We start from the raw sequence: 20,461 nt of genomic DNA, 5'->3' as shown, positions 1-20,461 counted from the left end.
GAAATTTGGAACGGGGATGATACAAGACAGGAGGGACTCTTTGAAGAGGAGGATTAGGGTGATCTTTTGGGGGTCTTTATGCTTCTTCTTCTATTAAGTCTTGTCTTTGGTTCTGAATTGAGTTGAGTGTTTGCTTCATGGTGTGGTCACTCTAAGCTTTATGTTGTAAGGTTTTGGAGTATTTGGTCTTGTTGTTAGCTTGGTGGTCTTCGGTTTGAGTCTGTTTTCTCTCAGGTGATTTCTTATCTTCCTCTTCCTCTTCCTCTGCTCTTATATTCTTCTTGTGCAATCCTCTTTTCTCATACACTTCTTCTTTAATCATAAAAGATACTAGCTTTTGGAATAGGGGATGGGTATCTTTTTTTTACACTAATTTAGCTACTATATCTTTTTGGGCCACTAAGTGGTTTTCTGCTTGCACTTTTCTCCACTCAATTGCTAGAGCATGTATATAATGATGGAGAAAACAGAGAAGTAGTTGATGATAGGGATGGGAGATCCATCATTTGGATGGCCGAACCCTGCAGGAAGGTTGGGCGAAATTTCAAAAATTTCTTTACTCCCTTCCGGGAATCCTATTCCCAATTTAGAAAATTGCATTTTCAAGGTTCGTTCTTGTAACCAAACCGGACCAAATCTGAAACCAAGATTAGGGAGGGATATACTTGATACGGAACCCACGCAAAAGCTCCTCCCAACGTAGGTGTTCACGCCCTAAGAGTTTACCAAATCCTCCCTCCACTGAAGATGACATAGCTTAGGATGAGGCAGGATTAGCAAGTAGTTCTTCACCAAGAACTTGTGATTCTTCCACAAGAATTGAATGGGGTAGTGAGCACAACTTTAAAATTGTTTCTTCCAGCAAGAAACAATATCAAGATCAAATCTTGATCATATCCAAGAACTGGAGATCGAATAGGGTAGGGCAGCAAGAGCAGGAAGAAAAAGAACTAAAGGCAAGATCAGTCTAACTAAGTTGTCTTCTCTCTGTGTTGTGTTTGGTGTCTTTTTCAGGTCCGCCCTGCTCTCTATTTATAACCTTAAAGAGACAACCTCCTAATCTGATTAGGAGTTTCCTGATCCAAATCTTTATTTGGATCTGGACTCTTTAAGTGATAAGGATAATCCCTTATCTTATATGTAGTTCAAAATCAACTATTCCTAATCAAATTAGGAGTTTCCTGATCCAAACCTAGATCTGCCCCTATTTAATTAATCCAATTAATCCAGTTCGAAATGGGCTTTTAGGCCCATTTAAACTTTCAGGCTTACTTCCTTTTAATGCTTGCTAGCTTGACTCTCTTTGTATGGCGTGGGACCCTAACATTGATCTACACATCAGCCACATGGGTTCAGCCCAACCTCTGTTACAAGGCCTGGCCAAATTCACTGTTGGATACAGTGAACCTCTGAGTCCATCACCATGGGCTCTTAATGGGCCCAACATTTACACTAAATGGTCCTTGGGTCCAGCCATCTTATGAAGGCCCAAGGACTGTGGGCAGATGCAAGATTAGCCCATTAGGTATAACCCTCAATGGTCTTACACTTAACCTCTCAGCCCTTAATGATCAAACACTGCCCGACAAGAGAGGGCCTCTCCCTCGGCTACAAGGTACAGTGCTGCACTCTCCACTCACATGGATCCCGTGAATTAAAACCTTTTGCAAACATTTTGAAATCATAATATATATGTATATCTCTATATAAATATATTTTGCAAAAACAAATTTCAACGGTTGAAATCAACTGCCGACAGTTTAGGTTTCCATCAGAGAGAGTGCATCCCCAATCGTTCACTTTGTCCGACAAAGGGGCTGATCCTGTCACTATGATCACCCACTTAGATGAATTCTCGGACTGTCCCAACATACCCAGGTTTTGACCCCCTCTAAGGATCTCACTGATTGGCACATCAAAGACAGCCCAATCCGACACCTAGTGCAGTATCATAATCGAGTCTAGGGGTCAGGTGTAACATTCCAGTTTTGCCCATCTATCTCCAAGGTCCAGGGCAATACTGGAATTTTGGTCCGGTTCAGGGTTTCAAGAAAACCCACATTGCATGTACCTCAAGTCTCACCTTGGCAGCTGAGACAAGCCACCCCAACCAACTTGGCAGTACACTAGTGTTAGCCTTGGCAGGATAAATCTCCCTAGATCTATCCAATGGCTGTGAAGGTTCTAAACTAACACGAGTCTCATATATGTCCAGTTTAAGGGTATTACACAGAAACACACTATAATAACATGAATCAAATATGTACTTTATTCATTTACAATAAATGTCATAATGTCATAATGTACATCATGCTAAGGGCATACACTGTCTAATAGTTGACACATGGGAATTGTTTTGTTTTGTTACAGGGAATTGGTTGCATTTCTGTTCAATCTAGCATCTGTTGCTAAAGTGGAGTCCTTTGGGAGGGCTGGATTAATGGCTCTTTCTGTTTGCATTGCTTCAGCTGCTTGCGGAGCTGAGGCACCTTGTGAAAGGGAAGCACAGTTGTGTGAAAATGATTCCTTTAATACAGTGCAAGTGGATTCAGATTCTTCTGAAGAATGTGTGCTCAGCAATTGCAAGGCAGACTTATTAGATGCTCTGAGGCTTATTATTGAAGGCGGCAAACAACATTTTAATCCTAATTATCGTCTTCGAGGTCTCTGATATATGAGCTGGTTAGATTTTGTTTTCTTTTTAATTGAACTGTTGTATTGCAGTAGTTTATTGCTTAGAGTAAAATTGACTTGAATTCTGGTATTTGTCATGGTGCTCAGTTTGTGAGAAAGTACTAGAGGTTGCTTGTTCCATGATGTGTCCCTCTGATGTGCCTCTTGAGATACTCATGCATTTTTTATCTTCACTGCCACGAGAGTTCACGGATTTTGGTGGTAAGTGAGAACTGGGCAATTCAATCTATGTTTATGTTTTTGACTTTCCATGAATTCCATTTTCTCTTCATTCTTCTTTTCTTTTCTTTAACTTTGTAATTCATACTATCTATTCAGTGAATTTACATGTTTCTAAGATCCTATTGCAGCTTATGTGGTTGGATGTGTATCTGGACTTTGCTTGTTGTAACTTTTCTCTTTGATTAGTAACAATCAAAGATTTATTGACTATTGTGTAAAGAATGATATGCAAGTAAAATTGTGCAATACACCCCTCAGTTTGGATTGGAGCAGTGGGCATCCCAGTTCATTCATGCTGTTTGCTCATATTTAGGGAGATTGAAAATTGATGTGGAAATTTCTTGAAATTTGATGGTAGGAGCAGAACTTGGGATGTGGTGGACGTGGTGAAATTACCGGTGGAGGTCTGGGTTTAGCCAACCATACATTTAATGACGTATAGATGGGAGTGAAGGCTTTGTTTAAAAAAAGGAAATTTGAAGCAAGACTGCATCACTGTACATGTGTACATAGATTGCAATGGTGGGAAGAATAATAGTAGTTGGTCCAAGCTGATGAAGCTGAGGTGCTCGAGGAAAAGTCCAATGAAGAAGAGGAGTTCAGGGAGGCAATAGCATCAAGGGAAAAAGATCCAGGTTTTGTGGTTTGATCAGAGAAGGTGGGATTCATGATGGATTTCTACCAATATGTCTTTAGGGCGAGATTTTAGTGAAGATCAGTTTTAGGAAGAGATATAGAGGAGGCAATCAAGGGAGGTAAATCAAACGGGGAAGTTTCAAGAAGAGTTACAGAAGGATGAGTGTGGTGAGATTCTTGAGAAACTAGTGATTGGGGAGGAAGGAAAGAATGACATGGCAGAAGAATTCTTGGGGCTGTGCTGTACAAGGTGGGGTTGAGTTGGATGGAGTAATAGAGATTGAAAAGGGGGAGAGGAAAGGATAAATAATGGGTTGCCAAAAGGAACATTTGCGCAATTTAACAAAAGGAAAAAGAAGCATAAAACGGGACTGAATGGTGAGGGGAAAAAGAATCAGGCATACTGCTAGAACCTGAAATTGATGAAGAACAGGAGGTCCATATGATATTGGACAATACCCATACATTAAACAGGTCAATCAATTTGGATGTTATAGTGGCTAAAGAAGTTGAGGTTAGCAAAACTTTGTGTGGGTGTGGGGGGGGGGGTGGAATTTGCTAACAAGGCATTCAAAGGGTTAGAAGAAAGAAACTTCGAAATAAAATGGACAAGGTTGAAGGGGACATTATCTCATTTACTATTCTCCTGTCCTTTTGTGCTTAGAATTTGGGAATTTTTTTGTTCTCATTTTGATTGCAGGTGTGTCCCATCCCAAGATGTGGAGGGTCTCTCCAACCCTAACTTCTTGAGGCAACCAAAGAAAGGGGGAAAATGCTTTGGAAAGGCAGAAATTTACTGGGTAGTGTGGGAAGAGAGGACTAGCAGAATCTTCTTGGGAAAGAGCTGGAATCTAGAAGAGTTATTAGACGGTATAAAAATAAAGATTGCATTGTTGGTAAAGACTTTGGATATTTTCAAAATATTCTCAGCAACTGAGTTTTTCAGGGCATGGACTGAAGTAGCACATTCATCAAGAGTAAAGGACAAAATCAAGATGGATTGGAAATGCCCAAAAGGCAACAAAGTGAAATTGAAATTTGATGGGAGCTCTCTTGGTAACCTGGGTGTGTTTGGAATAGGAGGGATTATTATAAACTTAGAGAGGAGGATATTGACTATCTTCTCAGGACCAGTTGGGTTTGGAAATTCCTTGAAGACTGAACTGTTGGCTTTATTGCAAGGTCTCAGGTTAGCTAAGCAGTTGGGATTTAGGATGATTGAGGTGGAAGGAGACTCATAAGTAGTCATTAACCTAGACTAAATCCAATAGGCACATATTCCTTGTTCCCTTCAATATGTACCAAGGGAAGTGGAAACAATTGCAAAAGAAATAGTAGTCAAATTAGATGTGCAAATGGTTTAGCTAGCTCTCTAGCTAAACAAGGGGCTATGAGGCAATGACTGTTTTGGGCATCCATGTGATTTGGATTGGCAAAGTGGGTCAACACTTTGATTAAAAATCTGTACTAATCATTTCTTCATTCCAAATTTTAATAAAATCATTTTTCTACTGATAAAAAAAGGTTGAAGGGACTTGTTTTGGTCAGTTGGTTGTAGGCTTGGCTGAGAAAAGAAAGAAAGGGCATCTAAAGGTGTAGGAAGAGGTGCCTTGATAATGGTGTATCACAAGGGGGATCTTTGAGTTCATAGGAGTAAATGCAGGGTGAGGCTGAGAAGTTTCAAACAGAGTTACTGTTGAGGAAAATTTTCAAACAAAAAGGGCTAAGGTTATGTGCAAAGCTTATTCAAAAAGGGCAAAGGTTATGTGGAGATGTGTAAGGGCTGCAGTTTGTTGGACTGTTTGGGAGGAGAGAAATTCGCAGATTTTTCTAGACAAAGAAAGAAGCTTGGAAGTAATATTGGAGATTATTCACATAAGGGTGATACATTGGTTAAAAACTTTGGAGCTGTTTGCTGAGTTCTCAGTTGATGTGATGCCAAGGAATTGGAAGGAAATTGCAGAATCAACTTCAAGTAAGAAAGCGTCAAATTCTTGTTGGACCCTTCCACCAAGCGGGTTTATCAAACTGAACTTTGATGGTAGTAGTTTGGGCAATCCAGGGCCCTATGGAATAGGGGGAGTGGTAAGAGATGAAAAAGGGAATACGTTAGCTATGTATTCTGGCCCAATTGGGGTGGGAGACTCCTTGAGGGCTGAGATATTAGGAGCTCTGTGAAGGAGTACAAAGGGTCAAAGACATGCATTTCAAGAAATTGATCATAGAAGGTGATTCTGAAATTGTAGTGAACTGGTTAAAAGAGGACAACTCCAAGCTCTGGAACTACAACAATGAAAAGAGGAAATTTAAGTGGCTGAGTAAGGACATGGAAGTTAGATGTACATGGAAAAAGTGGCTGAATAGACCGAGCAGTTTCAAGGAGATGACGGTTCTTTCGTTCAGCCACCCCATTTTGTTGAGGAGTGGATGCACATGAAGTTTGATGAATGATGCCATGCTGTTCTAAATACTGTTGAAAGGAAGTAAGAAAGTATTCACGACCGTTATCTGAACGAAGAACTTTGATTGGAACACCAAATTGTGTACGTATTTCAGCATGGAATTTTTGAAAAATGGAAAATAATTCACTCCTTTCTTTCATTAAATAAATCCATGTCATCCTTGAACAATCATCAATAAAAGTGACAAAATACTTGTAACCATTATAAGACTATTTTAGTCGGGCCCCAAACATCTGAATGAACCAAAGCAAAAAGACTCAACATACGACTTTCAACTCTAGGACTGAAGGGAACACGACGATGTTTCCCATACTGACACGACTCACATTGTAAAGACAACAAATGGCTCAAAGACGAAACCAGTATCTTGAGTGCCTTGAGAGATGGATGTCCTAGTCGACAATGCCACTGTAGAGGAGTGAGTGAAGTCTGAAGTGCAACTGATGATCCACCACCGTCAAGGTAATACAATCCACCAGCCTCATGCCCCCCACCAATCTTCTTCCCCGTCTTGAGATCCTGAAAAACACAAAAGGGAAAAATGTAATAGAGCAATTAAGAGTCTTGGTTAATTTACTAACAGACATAAGATTGAATGGAAACTTAGGGACATATAGAACAGATAATAAAGAAAGAGAAGCCGTGTCAACATTACCAACACCACAGATGGGAGAAGAGGAACCGTTGGCAAGGGTAACAGCTTGAGATGTGGAAGTTTCAGAGAGGGATGAGAACACACCTGGAGTCCCGGTCATGTGATTTTCTATTCGGAAAACTACAAGGGGCTATTCGGAAACACTTTTACTGTCCCTTGGATACCAAAGCCCTTAGCTTCTTTGATATGAGGGCACAAAGAACATTAGCCAAGAGCGCTGTTGAGCATCTAACCAATTATGACCTGTTTGTTACCTTAAGTCTTTACTTTCTTTATGCCCATAGAAAATAACAATCTGAGGCTTTGGAGGAGGGTAGTGTCTCTGTGATGATGGTCACTCTGAACCGCCAGTACTAGATGTTTCTTTATTTAGTGACTTGTATGTACCTTTTGAATCATCATTGTCATCCATGCCTTATCCCAACTATGTACATTTTGAATGACAATACAAATTTTGTGTTTAAGCTTTGTCTCACTCCTATTTTCATTTGGTTTATTTACTCATTCTTAACAATGACATATAATTGAACATGAATTATTTTGCCTTCACGTAAATATACAATTTCCATTCAGGTGTTTTAATTTTTCTGTTGATATTCTGGAGTCCAGGTTCCTTTAGAGGAAAAGTACAAAAATGGTTTTCTGGGTGCAATAAGAAGGATAATGGTTCAAGTACCTTCAGTGCCAAAATGCAGGTTTTGAAGAGTCTTCATGACTTCCCTAAAAGATTCATAAATCATCATTATTCCCATGATACTTACGATGATGAAGATTTGAAAGCTTGGGCATTGGAGGCACAAAGATGGACAAGGTTGCTTTTTCTAGTATTCACAGAGGAACAACATTTCGAACCTATATTCATGGTTTGTTTTCTTAGCTTGAAAAATTGTTTATAATGCTTTGTATTGCATCCTTTTCCTTGCATTTAAATGGAAACTTTGTTAATAATTAGAAGGGGAGTACTGTAGTCTAAATCCTTCAAGAAAAGGGGGGGGGGGTGTAAGAAAACAGAGAGCCTCAAAATGCTCCACATCCATTTTTGGATCGTTAATATACCAAGGATATTGTACAGTGGCAAAAGAAAGTACAAAAGATGGAGCATTAAAACGAGGCCAGGTGCTATCACCTGCTCATCTAATTCAAGAATACAAATTAGTGATTCTACAATGTATGAATATATGTAAAAAGAAAGGACCAAAGTCAATTTACATTTTATTGTATACTGCACTTCACACTCTATATGCAACACATAGCAGAAGATTGAACTTCTTATGGTATCATCTTGGCGTGTCATTTAGTATGAAGGTGGTTTTAACCTTTTCTTTTTTTTTTTGCAGTTTCTTCAGAACTGTGGCATTAATATATGCAATCAAAAAGATAATTTGGAATGGATTCCTGTGAAGTTTCTCATCCTTGCCTTTAGCTTAGTTCAAGAGTTACAGATGGTACAGGATAAGTACACTGATTTTACAATGAAAGTTCGAAGTCACATGGCAGTTGACATGCCCCAAAGCTATGATGAATTAAGTACAGAAGAAACTTTCATTGTTTCTGAAAAAGTTAGAACACCTTTTCTTTTTATATTGGTATGGAGCTCTGAGCATATTACAGTCTTATAAGACTTCCCTACCATATTTGTTGCTTCTTAAATTAATTCATTTTGCTATTGGAATGAAAGGATTTGTATCTGCCTGGCATGCAGGAGGATTTTGTGTCATTTGCCAAATCAGCTTGTTCCATATTCTGGTCAAGTCCTATAATTGAGGATTTGCTTTTACCTTGTTCTGTCAGAGGCAAGCTTGGAGGACCTAGTCAACGACGCTTGGCTTCTTCTACAACAATGGCTGTGTTGCAAGCTGTATGTCTTCTTCCTTCTTTGTTCCTAGTTTAGTAACCTGGATTTTTTCAGTGACAGATTCGTTTTTTTAGTATTTCTTTGCATACCAATGCTGCAAGATACACTCATCTTGTGGATTTTTTTTCAGTGACATGGATTTATTTATTTATTTTTTATTATTTATAACTTGAAGAAAAAAACTTTAATTTATAGGATTTATTCTATATTGGTATTTGACATATTTGGGGGTCCATCCCCAAAGATCTTCATGGAAACATGCGAGGATATTTGGTGGAAAAAATTCTACTTTGGAATCGTTAGTTCTAGTAGGACTGGCAACCCCTATAGTGTTTATATGTGTAAAGTTGCAATATGTGGGTAATTAATTTTGGAGCTTATTTTCTTCTTGTGTGACTATTGATGAATTCTGGTCTCTCTCTCTCTCTCTCTCGTCTCTATTTCTGCAAATAACCATTACAATCATCAACATCTCTAAAGGTCTAAACCTGATCCAAGTGCATTTTCTTCAATGTTTACATCATGGTCCAAAAATTTCCCATTGTGGTAGTTTTTGTCCTTTTGTACGAAACCTTTGGTCAATTGCTTTGATCTTGCTAATTATCACTCAAAATTCCATTGTTGAACTCTAGATTCCATAGATTTTCTTTTTAATTTTTGCCTACTTTGGAATTTTCTTCCTGTTGTAGAAGATATAATCCAAACCTAATCGAACTTGTTTATCCCTTGCATCTATCTTGGACGAATCTACATGCAAAAAATTCAAACCCTAGACCTAATTTCCTCAATTCAAAACTTTTCACAAGTTTGGAACAAATCTACAGGAATAATTAGGGCTCAAGACCTTTTCTAACCTAGCCAATCCTCATCTTAGTTATAAAATCACCCCTCAATCCATCTTACCCTCATAGCATCCTTTGGTCATTCAAGTCCTACATTAATTGGTATTAAAGAAGCTGACCCTACATCAAGTTGGTATCATATCAGGTGATCTTACACCATTTGGTATCAGAGCAAGCAGTCCTACATCACTGGTAGGGGTGTCAATTGGACTGGATTTGGTTCAATCTGGTCCAGTCCAATGTGAGTCCATTACAAATGGATCAGGTCCAATTCAATTGTCCAATGTGAGTCCATTACACAGGTCCAATCCAATCCTGAATACTTTGGACCAGTCTATTCAATGTCTGGACTGTCCAATCTGTTCAAATTTAGATTAATTCTAACAAACCTGGTCCATTGACACCTATACTCTTATCTTCTATCAATGGTATTGGCTCAATCCAACCCAATCCAATATAAATTCATTGCGGATGGACCAGGTCGAATCCAATCCAATAAATACTTTGGACCATTAAGTTTGGACTAGTCCAATTCAATATGTCTTGTTGGTCCATTCAATCTGCCCAAATTGATTTTGGTTTGGATGGGGTCCAATCCAAAACTGGTCCATTGACACCCCTAATCACTAGCTACACAGGAGGATTCTCAGGTAGTAATTGGATGCATGTCTGGATCCTATTATTGTGCCTCTAGTAGAAAACCTTATGTGCTGATTTCGGCCAAGCTTCTTGTGAAGGAAGAGTAGAAAGTTGGGGATTTCAGCAAGAGACAGAGGAAAGGGAAGAAAAGAGAAGAAGGTCGACTAGGATAGATTGACTTAACCCTAGCCGCCAGCCCCTCATTCTATTTATAATTAACTTAAGTATGAGATATTACAAAGATGCCCTTAGTAGGGCGGCAACTCAACCTAAGTAATTACAGCTCTTTAAAAAATAAAAACTAATGGGCCCAAGGCCCAACAACATCTTAATTTAAAAGGAAATAAACTAAACACAAGTCTGCCCACTCAACACTCTCCCTCAAGTTGGGAGTAGATGTCATACATCCCCAACTTGTGTAGATCATGCTCCAGCTTATTCTTTGCAACGCCTTTTGTGAGGACATCAGCAAGCTGCAGATCAGAAGAAATGTATGGAAGACAAACTTCTCCAGAAGTTACCCTTTCTCTGATAAAATGTCTATCTACTTCAATGTGCTTAGTTCGGTCATGCTGGACTGGATTATGAGCAATATTAATTGCTGCCTGGTTATCGCAGTATAGCATCATAGGTTCTTCTGCCTGAACACTGGTTTCTTCCAATAGAGAACGGATCCAGAGAAGTTCTGAAACTTCATGTGCCATGGCCCTATATTCGGCTTCTGCACTTGATCTTGCCACAACTGTTTGTTTTTTACTCTTCCATGAGACTAGGTTGCCCCCAACTAGGGTGCACACTCCTGAAGTTGATCTTCTGTCATCGAGGCATCCTGCCCAGTCCGCATCTGTATAGGTCTCTAGCTTGAGCTGTCCATGATCAGTAAACAATATGCCTCTGCCTGGATGTCCCTTCAGATAAGCAAGGATCCTGTCAACTGCCTTCCAGTGTTGGTCTCGTGGAGCATGCATGTATTGGCTCACTACACTTACTGCATAGGAGATGTCCGGTCTTGTCATGCACAAGTATAGTAGCCGACCCACAAGTCTTTGGTACCTCCCAAGGTCCTTTACTGGTTCACCTTCTGATGCACTGATTCTATGGTTCTGATCAATGGGGGTGCTGGCTGCCTTTGTTCCAAGTTTCTCTGTTTCTTGGAGAAGGTCCAAGACATACTTCCTTTGAGAGATAAAAATTCCATGTTTCGATCTTGCAACTTCAATGCCTAAGAAGTATCTCAGTTCTCCAAGGTCCTTAATCTCAAATTCCTTATGCAGGTTCCTCTTCAGACTATCAATCTCACTCAGATCATTCCCAGTGACAACAATATCATCCACATAAACAATTAGGATTGACACCAAGGATCCCTTGCGCTTCACAAACAAGGTATGATCAGATTGAGTTTGAGTGTAGCCAAAAACAATCAGGGCCTTTCTGAATCTGTCGAAGCATGCTCTAGGGGATTGTTTCAAGCCATATAGTGACTTCTTCAGCTTGCATACCTTTCCCTCTTTAGCATTGTCATAAAAACTAGCTGGAAGATCCATATACACCTCTTCTTGCAGATCCCCATTTAGGAAAGCATTCTTCACATCCAGTTGAAACAAGGGCCAAGAGTATGAGGCAACAAGAGAAAGGAGTATCCGAACAGAGGTCATCTTTGCAACTGGTGCAAAGGTCTCTAGATAATCAATGCCATAGGTCTGTGTGTATCCTTTTGCAACAAGTCTTGCCTTGTACCTCTCTATGCTTCTATCTGCCTTATACTTTACTGTGTAAACCCATCTGCATCCAACCGTCTCCTTGCCTTCTGGTAGGTCCACAATCTTCCATGTCTGATTCTTAATCAAAGCCTCCATCTCTTCTTGCATAGCTGCCTTCTACTCAGGTTTGGAGAGAGCCTCACTAACACCCTTGGGTATAGACACGGAATCAAGAGAAGAGAGAAAAGCACGGTAGGAAGGAGAAAGTCCACTGTAGGATAAGTATTGTGATATGCAATGAGCAGTGCACTTCTTCTTCCCTTTTCTAAGAGCAATAGGGAGATCAAGGTTATCTGTAACAGTGTTAGTGGGACCAATGGGAACTGAAATAGTAGAGGGATCAAGAGGAATACCTGGATCTGTATCAGCCGAATCTGGAGTCTCCAAGGGATCGACAGGAAGTGGTGTGAGTTCTGCTGTAGTGGAATCAACCTCCTTATGAAGTCTCTGCCGTGAGTAATACTGTGAGACGGAACGCAAAGGGGGGGGGCAAGGTAGGTGACATCGGATGGTTGTCAAGCACAGTAGTAGGCACAGGAACTGGAACTGGGAGAGGGATAGACTACTGACTTACTTCCCCAAAACACTCCCCCTGAGAAGGATTCCTTGAGAAGAAGTATGTAGATTCGAAAAAGGTGATGTCCATAGTAACAAACCGATTCCTAGAGACTGGATCATAGCAGCGGTACCCTTTCTGATTCTCTGCATATCCAAGGAAGACACATTTCTTTGCCTTGGGATCAAGCTTCGAACGGTAAGGACCAAGAATATGCGCAAAGCAGACACACCCAAACACCCTTAGAGGAATATGAAACATCTCCCCCTGAGGAAAAAGAAGGCTGAATGGAGTGCTGAATCCAAGTATACGAGAAGGCATCCTGTTAATCAGATATACTGCCGTGAGAACATCACCCCAAAAACGAACCGGAACTGTCGCTGTGATCATCATGCTTCTTGCCGTCTCAACAATGTGTCTGTTATTTCTCTCTGCAACACCATTCTGCTGTGGACTATAGGAGCAGCTACTCTGATGGACAACACCATACTCCAACAGATATGAGGCAAGATGTCTCTCAAAATATTCCCTAGCATTGTCAGATCTGAACATCTTGATTCTAGTTCCAAACTGTGTTAATACCATTTGTTGGAATTGTCTCACCAAGGATGGTACCTCATCACGTGATTTCATCAGGTAAATCCAGGAATATCGAGAGAAATCATCCACAAACAGGAGAAAATAACGATAGCCGCCCATAGAGGGAACACGATAAGGGCCCCACACATCCGAATGAATAACATCAAAAAGAGAAGAACATCTTTTATTACTCGGTTTAAAAGAGTGTCTACAATGCTTTCCAAGTTCACAACCTTCACACTTCAACCTTGACAGATTCACAGACTCAAACAGTTTTGGAAACAAAGAACTTAAAGAAGAAAAAGACAAATGGCCCAGACGATTATGCCAAAGTATAATCTGATCCACAAGTTTTGACTCACTGTCCTTGCAAACATGATGACTTTGGTGAATTGGAAGAGTATCCAGGAGGTAGATTCCATTCACTTCACGACCACTCCCAATCGTCCTCTTTGAATCCAGATCCTGCAAAATACAATGTCCAGGAGAAAAAATTACTGAGCAGTTCAGATTCTTAGTCAAACTACTAACAGATAACAAGTTGGTGCTCAATCTAGGAACATGGAGGACAGAGGGTAAACAAATGGAATCATTAATCTTGACAAATCTCTTCCCAGCAATAGGAATATGGGATCCATCAGCTGTGGAGACCCTATCTCTGCCAGAACTGAGCTGGTAAGAGGAGAAAATGGTGGAGCAATGGGTCATGTGCTCTGAGGCTCCAAAGTCTATAATCCAAGGAGATCTCTCCTTACCTGAAGCAGAAACATAGTTTGCAGTGACATGTGGACTACCTGTGTGGGCAAGGGAGGTAGAGTGAGTTCCACCTGTGCTACCTGTACCTTGTTGTCCGGTTGCGGCTGAATTGGAACTAGCTGTATCCCTCTGATTCAGAAGTAACCCAAATCTCTCAAGCTCGGCCCTTACTGCAATAGCTGCAACAGACTCCAAGGCAGCTGTAGTAGGGGGGGCCAGAGTGTCACCAGTAACTGCCATATGTGCATTTCCTTTCTTATTCTTCAATCTGGTCGGCACAAGTTGTGGGTGAAGCTTCCAGCAAGTATCTCTTGTATGCTTCGGTTTCTTACAGTAGTCACAGACTAAGTCCCTTTTGTCTTCCTTCTTGTTCTCATTGCCATTCTGTTTAGGTTTCACAACACTTACCATAGCAGACTGATCAGTCATGAGATTCTTCATCATTACATCCCTCCTGCACTCCTCTCCTGACACGAATGCATATGCTTGGGAGAGAGTGACACTGTCCCTGGAAAGAAGATGCTGTCGTGCAATGTCATACTTAGGGTTAAGGCTAGCAAGGAATTCAAACACCCTATACTTCTCTAAGTGTCTTTGATAGGTAGCTGCATCCTTGGTGGTTTCCCAAGCAAAGGTCTCTAGATGATCAATCTTCTGCCACAGGGTCTTAAGGACTGAAAAATAAGCTGCAACAGATCTATCTCCCTGCCTAGTAGCAATAATCTGATTTCTTAGTTGATAAGCCCTAGCAACATTCTCCTTCTGTGAATAGGTCTCTGCCATCCCATCCCATATCTCCTTAGCAGTGTTTGCCCATAAAAGGTTTTTACTTATATGTGGCAATATAGAATTACACAACCATGTCATTACCATATAATTTTCTTGCACCCACCGGGAGTTGCCAGTTTCGGGTTTTACCTCTTCACCAGTAATATACCCCAATTTTCCCCGAGCCCCAATGGCCATCTTTGCAGATTGGGACCATTCCAAGTAATTTGTACCATCCAACCTAACTGTAGTAATGGTTCCGGCTCCGAAGGGGTCTCCAGCACCTCCTCCCACTGGTCCCATTTCATTCCCAAGCTTATATTCAACTCTGTGTCCCTCCATGTGTCTCAAAGAGGTACAAAAAACAACTAAAAAATGCAACAAGAATAAACAGAATACCTTTTGGAACCAACGACACTCCTTTGGTGTCCTAGACTTTCTTCTCACGAAAGATTCCTTTTCGGTGGGATGGGGAGAAGAGAGAGAAGAAGCAACCACCCTCTCTAGAGGCCTCCAAACCACATGGAACTTGAATCGCCCCTTACAAAAACCCAGAGGAACCCTAAAAAAATAGGGCGCCACTACCTAGGTCAAAATTGAAGAGTCCAACAAAATCAAGACTCTTCCCCTTTCTCCAGTTTTTCCTGATTCTGATGAGAAACCCTAGACCAGCTACAGGGCATACAGATCCACCAAGAAAATCCAAAAACTGGGCTTACCTGAAAGCTTCGATCAGCCTCTTAAATCTCCATGCAGTCGGCCGATCTAGGGCTGCAGGAATGAATCTCTTCAAGAACCTTCAACCCGCTCTGATACCAAGTAGAAAACCTTATGTGCTGATTTCGGCCAAGCTTCTTGTGAAGGAAGAGTAGAAAGTTGGGGATTTCAGCAAGAGACAGAAGAAAGGGAAGAAAAGAGAAGATGGTCGACTAGGATAGATTGACTTAACCCTAGCCGCCAGCCCCTCATTCTATTTATAATTAACTTAAGTATGAGATATTACAAAGATGCCCTTAGTAGGGCGGCAACTCAACCTAAGTAATTACAGCTCTTTAAAAAATAAAAACTAATGGGCCCAAGGCCCAACAACATCTTAATTTAAAAGGAAATAAACTAAACACAAGTCTGCCCACTCAACACCTTTCAATTGTGACATCATATTGGAGAGTCTAGGGCTTTGATGTCTAGAGTGAAGAACTAGTTTAGATGGATTTCCAGTCAAACTTGCTAGCTGATAGCTTGTCTAGACCAGGATTAGGAGGATTGTTTCAAACTAGGGCTACACCTGACCAAACTTCTGTTGATTTTAGCTTATTTATTTATTTATTTTTGAAAGGATAAAGAAGTATATAGTTGCATCTAGTATTTAAAAGACATGTGATGTTTATGCCTTGCGCTTTGCCTTGAGGTAGACCCAAGGAAAACACATTGAGGATCAACTATTAAATGAGGAAAAGTTGCATTTGCCAGTTTGTCAACCTCCATGTCATAATTGATTGAAAATTCAATGCAGCCATGAACTCCTCGGGATATCGAAGTTCAGAGCTTTTTGCTAGAAAATTCTTTAAATCGTGGTATTCTTTTTGACCTCATCATATGCACACAACTTATTACAGAGTTTAGCTCCCCCCTTATGTTATTATTCATTTATCAACAAAAGTTCTTGTACTTGTTGGATAGATTTAAATCTCCTGGCCCTAATGGTTTCGCCATGGCTTTTTACCAAGGTTCTAAAAACCAACCCGGAAATGGAACTGCTGTGGCCACCAGTTTCTGGGTTAGTGGTTCAACCGTCCGGGTCGAACAGTTCAGTCAGTTTTATTATATTGGAATATCAGGGCAAATATTCACCACTTGAGACTTCTTTAAACTGAATTTTGATGGAAGTTGCTTGGGTAATCCAGGTCCCTTGAGAATAGGAGGGGTGATAAGAAATGAAAGTGGAATAATGTTGGGACTTTACTCAGGTTCACTTAATCCTGGGGATTCCATAACAGCTGAATGGAATGCAATGCTGTTTGAGGTGCAAAAAGCTTTTGAGATAGGAGCTAGCAAGCTAATAATTGTAAGGAGACTCAAAAGTAGTCATATGTTGGCTGAAACAGCCTGAAAAGGTTCCATGGTACTTCAAAAAATGAGATCAAGAAGTTTAGAAGACTGTCAAGGAACATGCAGTTGAATATTTGGTGGGTGCCAAGGTCGGATAACAGCCTGGCAGATCAATTAGCAAAACAAGGGGTCAATAGGGCACATTGTTAAGTTGTAATGGGGTAGCCGAGGCTACCCAAAGTTGTATTTTCCTTTGCTTTTCTCTAATTTAATACAATCTTTTCTATTGCTGATAAAAAAAAGTTCTTGTACTTTTCTATTTGTATATTTTCTGTCTTTAGGGTGAATGCTTGAATTCCTTGTGCCTCTTCTTGGGTGGACTGCTGAGTGTAATGCCACGTGATTTGACCGTTGCTGGTTCATCAGTTTTGGATGTTGGATATGCCTTAATTTATTTTCTACATCTTTTAATCAGTACATGGTTTCTCAGTCTACAACTGATCCACTTAATGTCTATAACTTCAATGTAATTATTCTTTATTGACGCTTGTTTCTTTTGACAGATAGAGTCCATTCGAACTATTGCATCCATCTCATCTTGGTGTGCTCGTTTCCAAAATGACAGTTTTCTTGGTTATGCTTTTACTTTCTTATGGCGTTCATTTGCAAGAATTATTTCTTGTCCAACATTTGATTCAGAGGTATGCTTTATGGTGGAATTTTTATATGAACTTTCAATGTGCAGAAATTTCTTATTGATTACTCCATGATTCTTCGTTTCTTCCATGTATTGGTTTTCTTGAAATGTCCCAGAGCAGATGGGAGCAGAAATTCGTCTTGCATCATATGAAGCATTGGTTCCTGTTTTGAAAGCACTAGGTTCTGCTTTTCCTTTGTGGGATTTTAATTCAATAATGACCAATGATGAATCTTTGCTGCCTAAATTAGAGGGCAAGCCGTTGCTGGATTCTTGGGTTTCAAATTTTCTTAATAACATCAATGATCTCCTTGCGGTTGGAATTTTGGCACGAAGTCGAAGGGCAGTTTTGATGAACTGGAAGGTAAGTTGTTCATACAATTCTGAACTTAACTCTTCTCAGTAAAAGCCTTATTTCAAATGGTTTCAAATGAATGGGGGTACATGAATCGTCTTCATTTCACTCTATCAGGGGCCATATCCTTAGAGGTATGTTATTATGCTCACTTCTGTATTATGAAGTTCTGCAATTTCTAAAGATATATGATGAGGGCAGATTTGGCCCTCCACTGACATCATGACACATGGCATATCAGTACAGTTGGATTGCATCCCAGCATCACCTAGGCGACAACTTGCCTTAGCCAAAATGGGGTCCAGCTAGCGACCTGCCTCTACCGCCGACCTGGCGACCTACTTTTGCTGCCGACCTGGCGACCTACCTCTACCGCCGACCTGGCGACCTACTTCTGCTGCTGACCTGGTGACCTACTTCTGCTGCCGACCTGGCGACCTGCATTTGCCGCCGACCTGGCGACCTGCATTTGCCGCCGACCTGGCGACCTGCATTTGCCGCCGACCTGGCGACCTACTTCTACCGCCAACCTAGCGGCCTACCTCTTCTGCTGACCTAGCAACTTGGCGACCTACATCTCTAGAAGCTTGCCAGTTGTCTCCGAACTTTTCGGGATCACGTCGCGTAATTGTAGGCCTTATCCTCATCCCACCCTAATCGGAGGGAAATGGTAAACCTTATTAACTGGCACGTTATCCTCCTTCTAAAGTGGAACAGACCCCTACGTTGTGGGCCGAGGATTCTGGGAGCGTTTCGCGAGACCCACAGCAGCCCAGCTATATAAGGGCATCAACCCCTGAGACCCAGGGAGATGCGCGATTTAGTTCTCGCAGCTTTCTAGCTCTCTCACATTTAGCTATCTTAAAAATCTCTGATTCGCTGACTTAAGCATCAGAGTGCCCACCCCGGGTAAAGCAACCTGGCCACTCTGACACTGTTTCCTTGCAAGTCGCATCAGAGCCACCTCTCCAGCTCGTTACCATTCAGCTAGGCATCAGAGCCACCTCTCCAGCTTGTCACCACTCAGTTAGGCATCGGAGCCACATCTCTAGCTCGACACCACTCAGTTAGGCATCAGAGCCACTTCTCCAGCTCGTCACTATTCAGCTAGGCATCAGAGCCACCTCTCCAGCTCGTCACCACTCAGTTAGGCATCAGAGCCACTTCTCCAGCTCGTCACCATTCAGCTAGGCATCAGGGCCACTTCTCCAGCTCATCACCATTCAGTTAGGCATCAGAGCTACCTCTCCAGCTTGTCACCATTCAGCTAGGCATCAGAGCCACCTCACCAGCTCGTCACCATTCAGCTAGGCGTCCAAGCCACCTTTTTGGTAGGAACCATTAAGCTAGGCATCCAAGCCACATTCCAGGTAGGGATTATTCAGCCAGGCATCCGAGTCACCTGCCAACTGGGAGCTGCCAAAATGTGCATCATCAATATAGAAGGAAAATTTTATTAACAAATTATTCACTTCTCTATCATAATTACTGGCATATCTGATGTCACAATTATTGCTTTACATTTTTCTTTTTTCTTGCTATTATCTACATTACCAGTCTTGCAGCTGTTTTTTTTTTGTTGATTGGTAACATTCAAGTCTTTATTAAGCATTAAATTAAAGATGGTGTGCAACTTATGAGTATTAATAAGCCCCTGATATAATTGGTGTTAAAAGATGACTTATAACTATAATGCTGTTGTTTCAGTGGCACTGTCTTGACTCTTTATTGTCAATCCCATACCATGCCATCAAGAATGGGGTTCATCTGTGCAATAATGCTACTTTTTTCTCAGATGCAGCTCTTAGATGCATTTTTTCTGATATTATTGAGAGGTAAGGAACCATATACGCTCAACTATTGTCACCATTGTATCTATTAGCATGCCACATTAATTGGATGCGGTTCATCTAGGTAGTGTTTTCCTCATCAAATATTTGTAATGATTAGTTGAGAATTGAGAAGCTCCATCTTGTAATGTTTTCCAAGTTTCCAATACATATTTTTTTTGAGTTCAGTTTTTTTTTCATCCTCTTTGATCCAGAAAGAGAATGGTTTTGTATAAGTGGAGTATAGCAACTGCTTTGTGTAGCATTTTGGAGGAGAGAAATTCCATGTTTTTCCTTTGATAAACCTTAATTCCATGGCAATTATTACTGATATGGTAACCATCAGCTTTGCTTATTAGGTTTTTGAGTAGGAGTGGATTCATAAATTTTGTGGTGGATCATTTGTTAGAGGGTGGCAGGTTGCTTCTAAATCTACTATTAGGAGATGATTTTTTCAAGAGGTGAAGTATAATTGTATTGATACAGAGAAAATATATATAGAAAAGTTTGGCTAACAGATTGGAACAATTTGATTAGGAGTGGTTATTGGGTTAAACTACAAAGAACTGCACAGTTGACCTGAGGTTGTAAAGATAAAGGTTTAAAATAAACTGATCTAGAACTTGAACTTCTTTATGAAACTTAGCATGAAGGTTTGAGCATTGGTTGTTTTTTCAGCACATATTGTATAGAGGACAAAAAAATTGCTTTGTGAATAATTTGAGAACTTCTGGAACTTGGGGTGCAGGTGGAATGGGAATGCATGAAATAAAACAAGGCGTTGTGCAATGGGAATGCATGAAATAAAACTATGTATCAGGAATTGAGTTCGTAAACAAGCTGTCAGAACTCGAAATAAAAAAGAAAAAAACAAATAAGAGTTATAATGCATTTCCTTAAAAACGTATGAGCATTTTCTTTCTTTTTTTGATCAGTAACGAAATAAATGTTTTCTTTCTTGCCACATTGGCCAAAATATATCAAAGGCATCATATTCCATATTACTGTCTATTCTTTTCAAACATTTCATGCACCTTCCATGGAAGATGCCTTCGGTAGCCAGGCAATAATGGATGGTTAGTTGTCTCTGGTTAAGCTGAGCACGTG

At 40.6% G+C, this 20,461-nt stretch overlaps 1 protein-coding gene across 9 annotated transcripts in view; it reads left to right on the top strand.

The window, feature by feature from the left end:
* The window catches only part of LOC104609816 (tRNA/rRNA methyltransferase (SpoU) family protein), a 119,040-nt gene that overhangs the window by 27,365 nt on the left and 71,214 nt on the right, over nt 1-20,461 (top strand). For 8 of the 9 annotated variants that reach the window (XR_737327.3, XR_737326.3, XM_010276197.3 and 5 more), the window contains 8 exons: nt 2,371-2,663; nt 2,782-2,895; nt 7,243-7,532; nt 8,007-8,255; nt 8,372-8,527; nt 17,037-17,174; nt 17,292-17,534; nt 19,233-19,360. Coding sequence is in view for 7 of the 9 variants with exons in the window: in XM_010276197.3 (XP_010274499.1) it covers nt 2,371-2,663; nt 2,782-2,895; nt 7,243-7,532; nt 8,007-8,255; nt 8,372-8,527; nt 17,037-17,174; nt 17,292-17,534; nt 19,233-19,360 (1,611 nt within the window). In the remaining 2 variants the exon portion in view is untranslated. The remainder of the gene's footprint in view (nt 1-2,370; nt 2,664-2,781; nt 2,896-7,242; nt 7,533-8,006; nt 8,256-8,371; nt 8,528-17,036; nt 17,175-17,291; nt 17,535-19,232; nt 19,361-20,461) is intronic. The other variant, XM_010276198.3, reaches the window with a different exon arrangement.

Source organism: Nelumbo nucifera, chromosome 1 (assembly GCF_055504915.1).
Source record: "Nelumbo nucifera cultivar China Antique chromosome 1, China Antique-T2T, whole genome shotgun sequence".
NCBI classification, from domain to species: Eukaryota; Viridiplantae; Streptophyta; class Magnoliopsida; order Proteales; family Nelumbonaceae; genus Nelumbo; species Nelumbo nucifera.
This window is presented reverse-complemented; position numbering and strand designations above follow the sequence as displayed.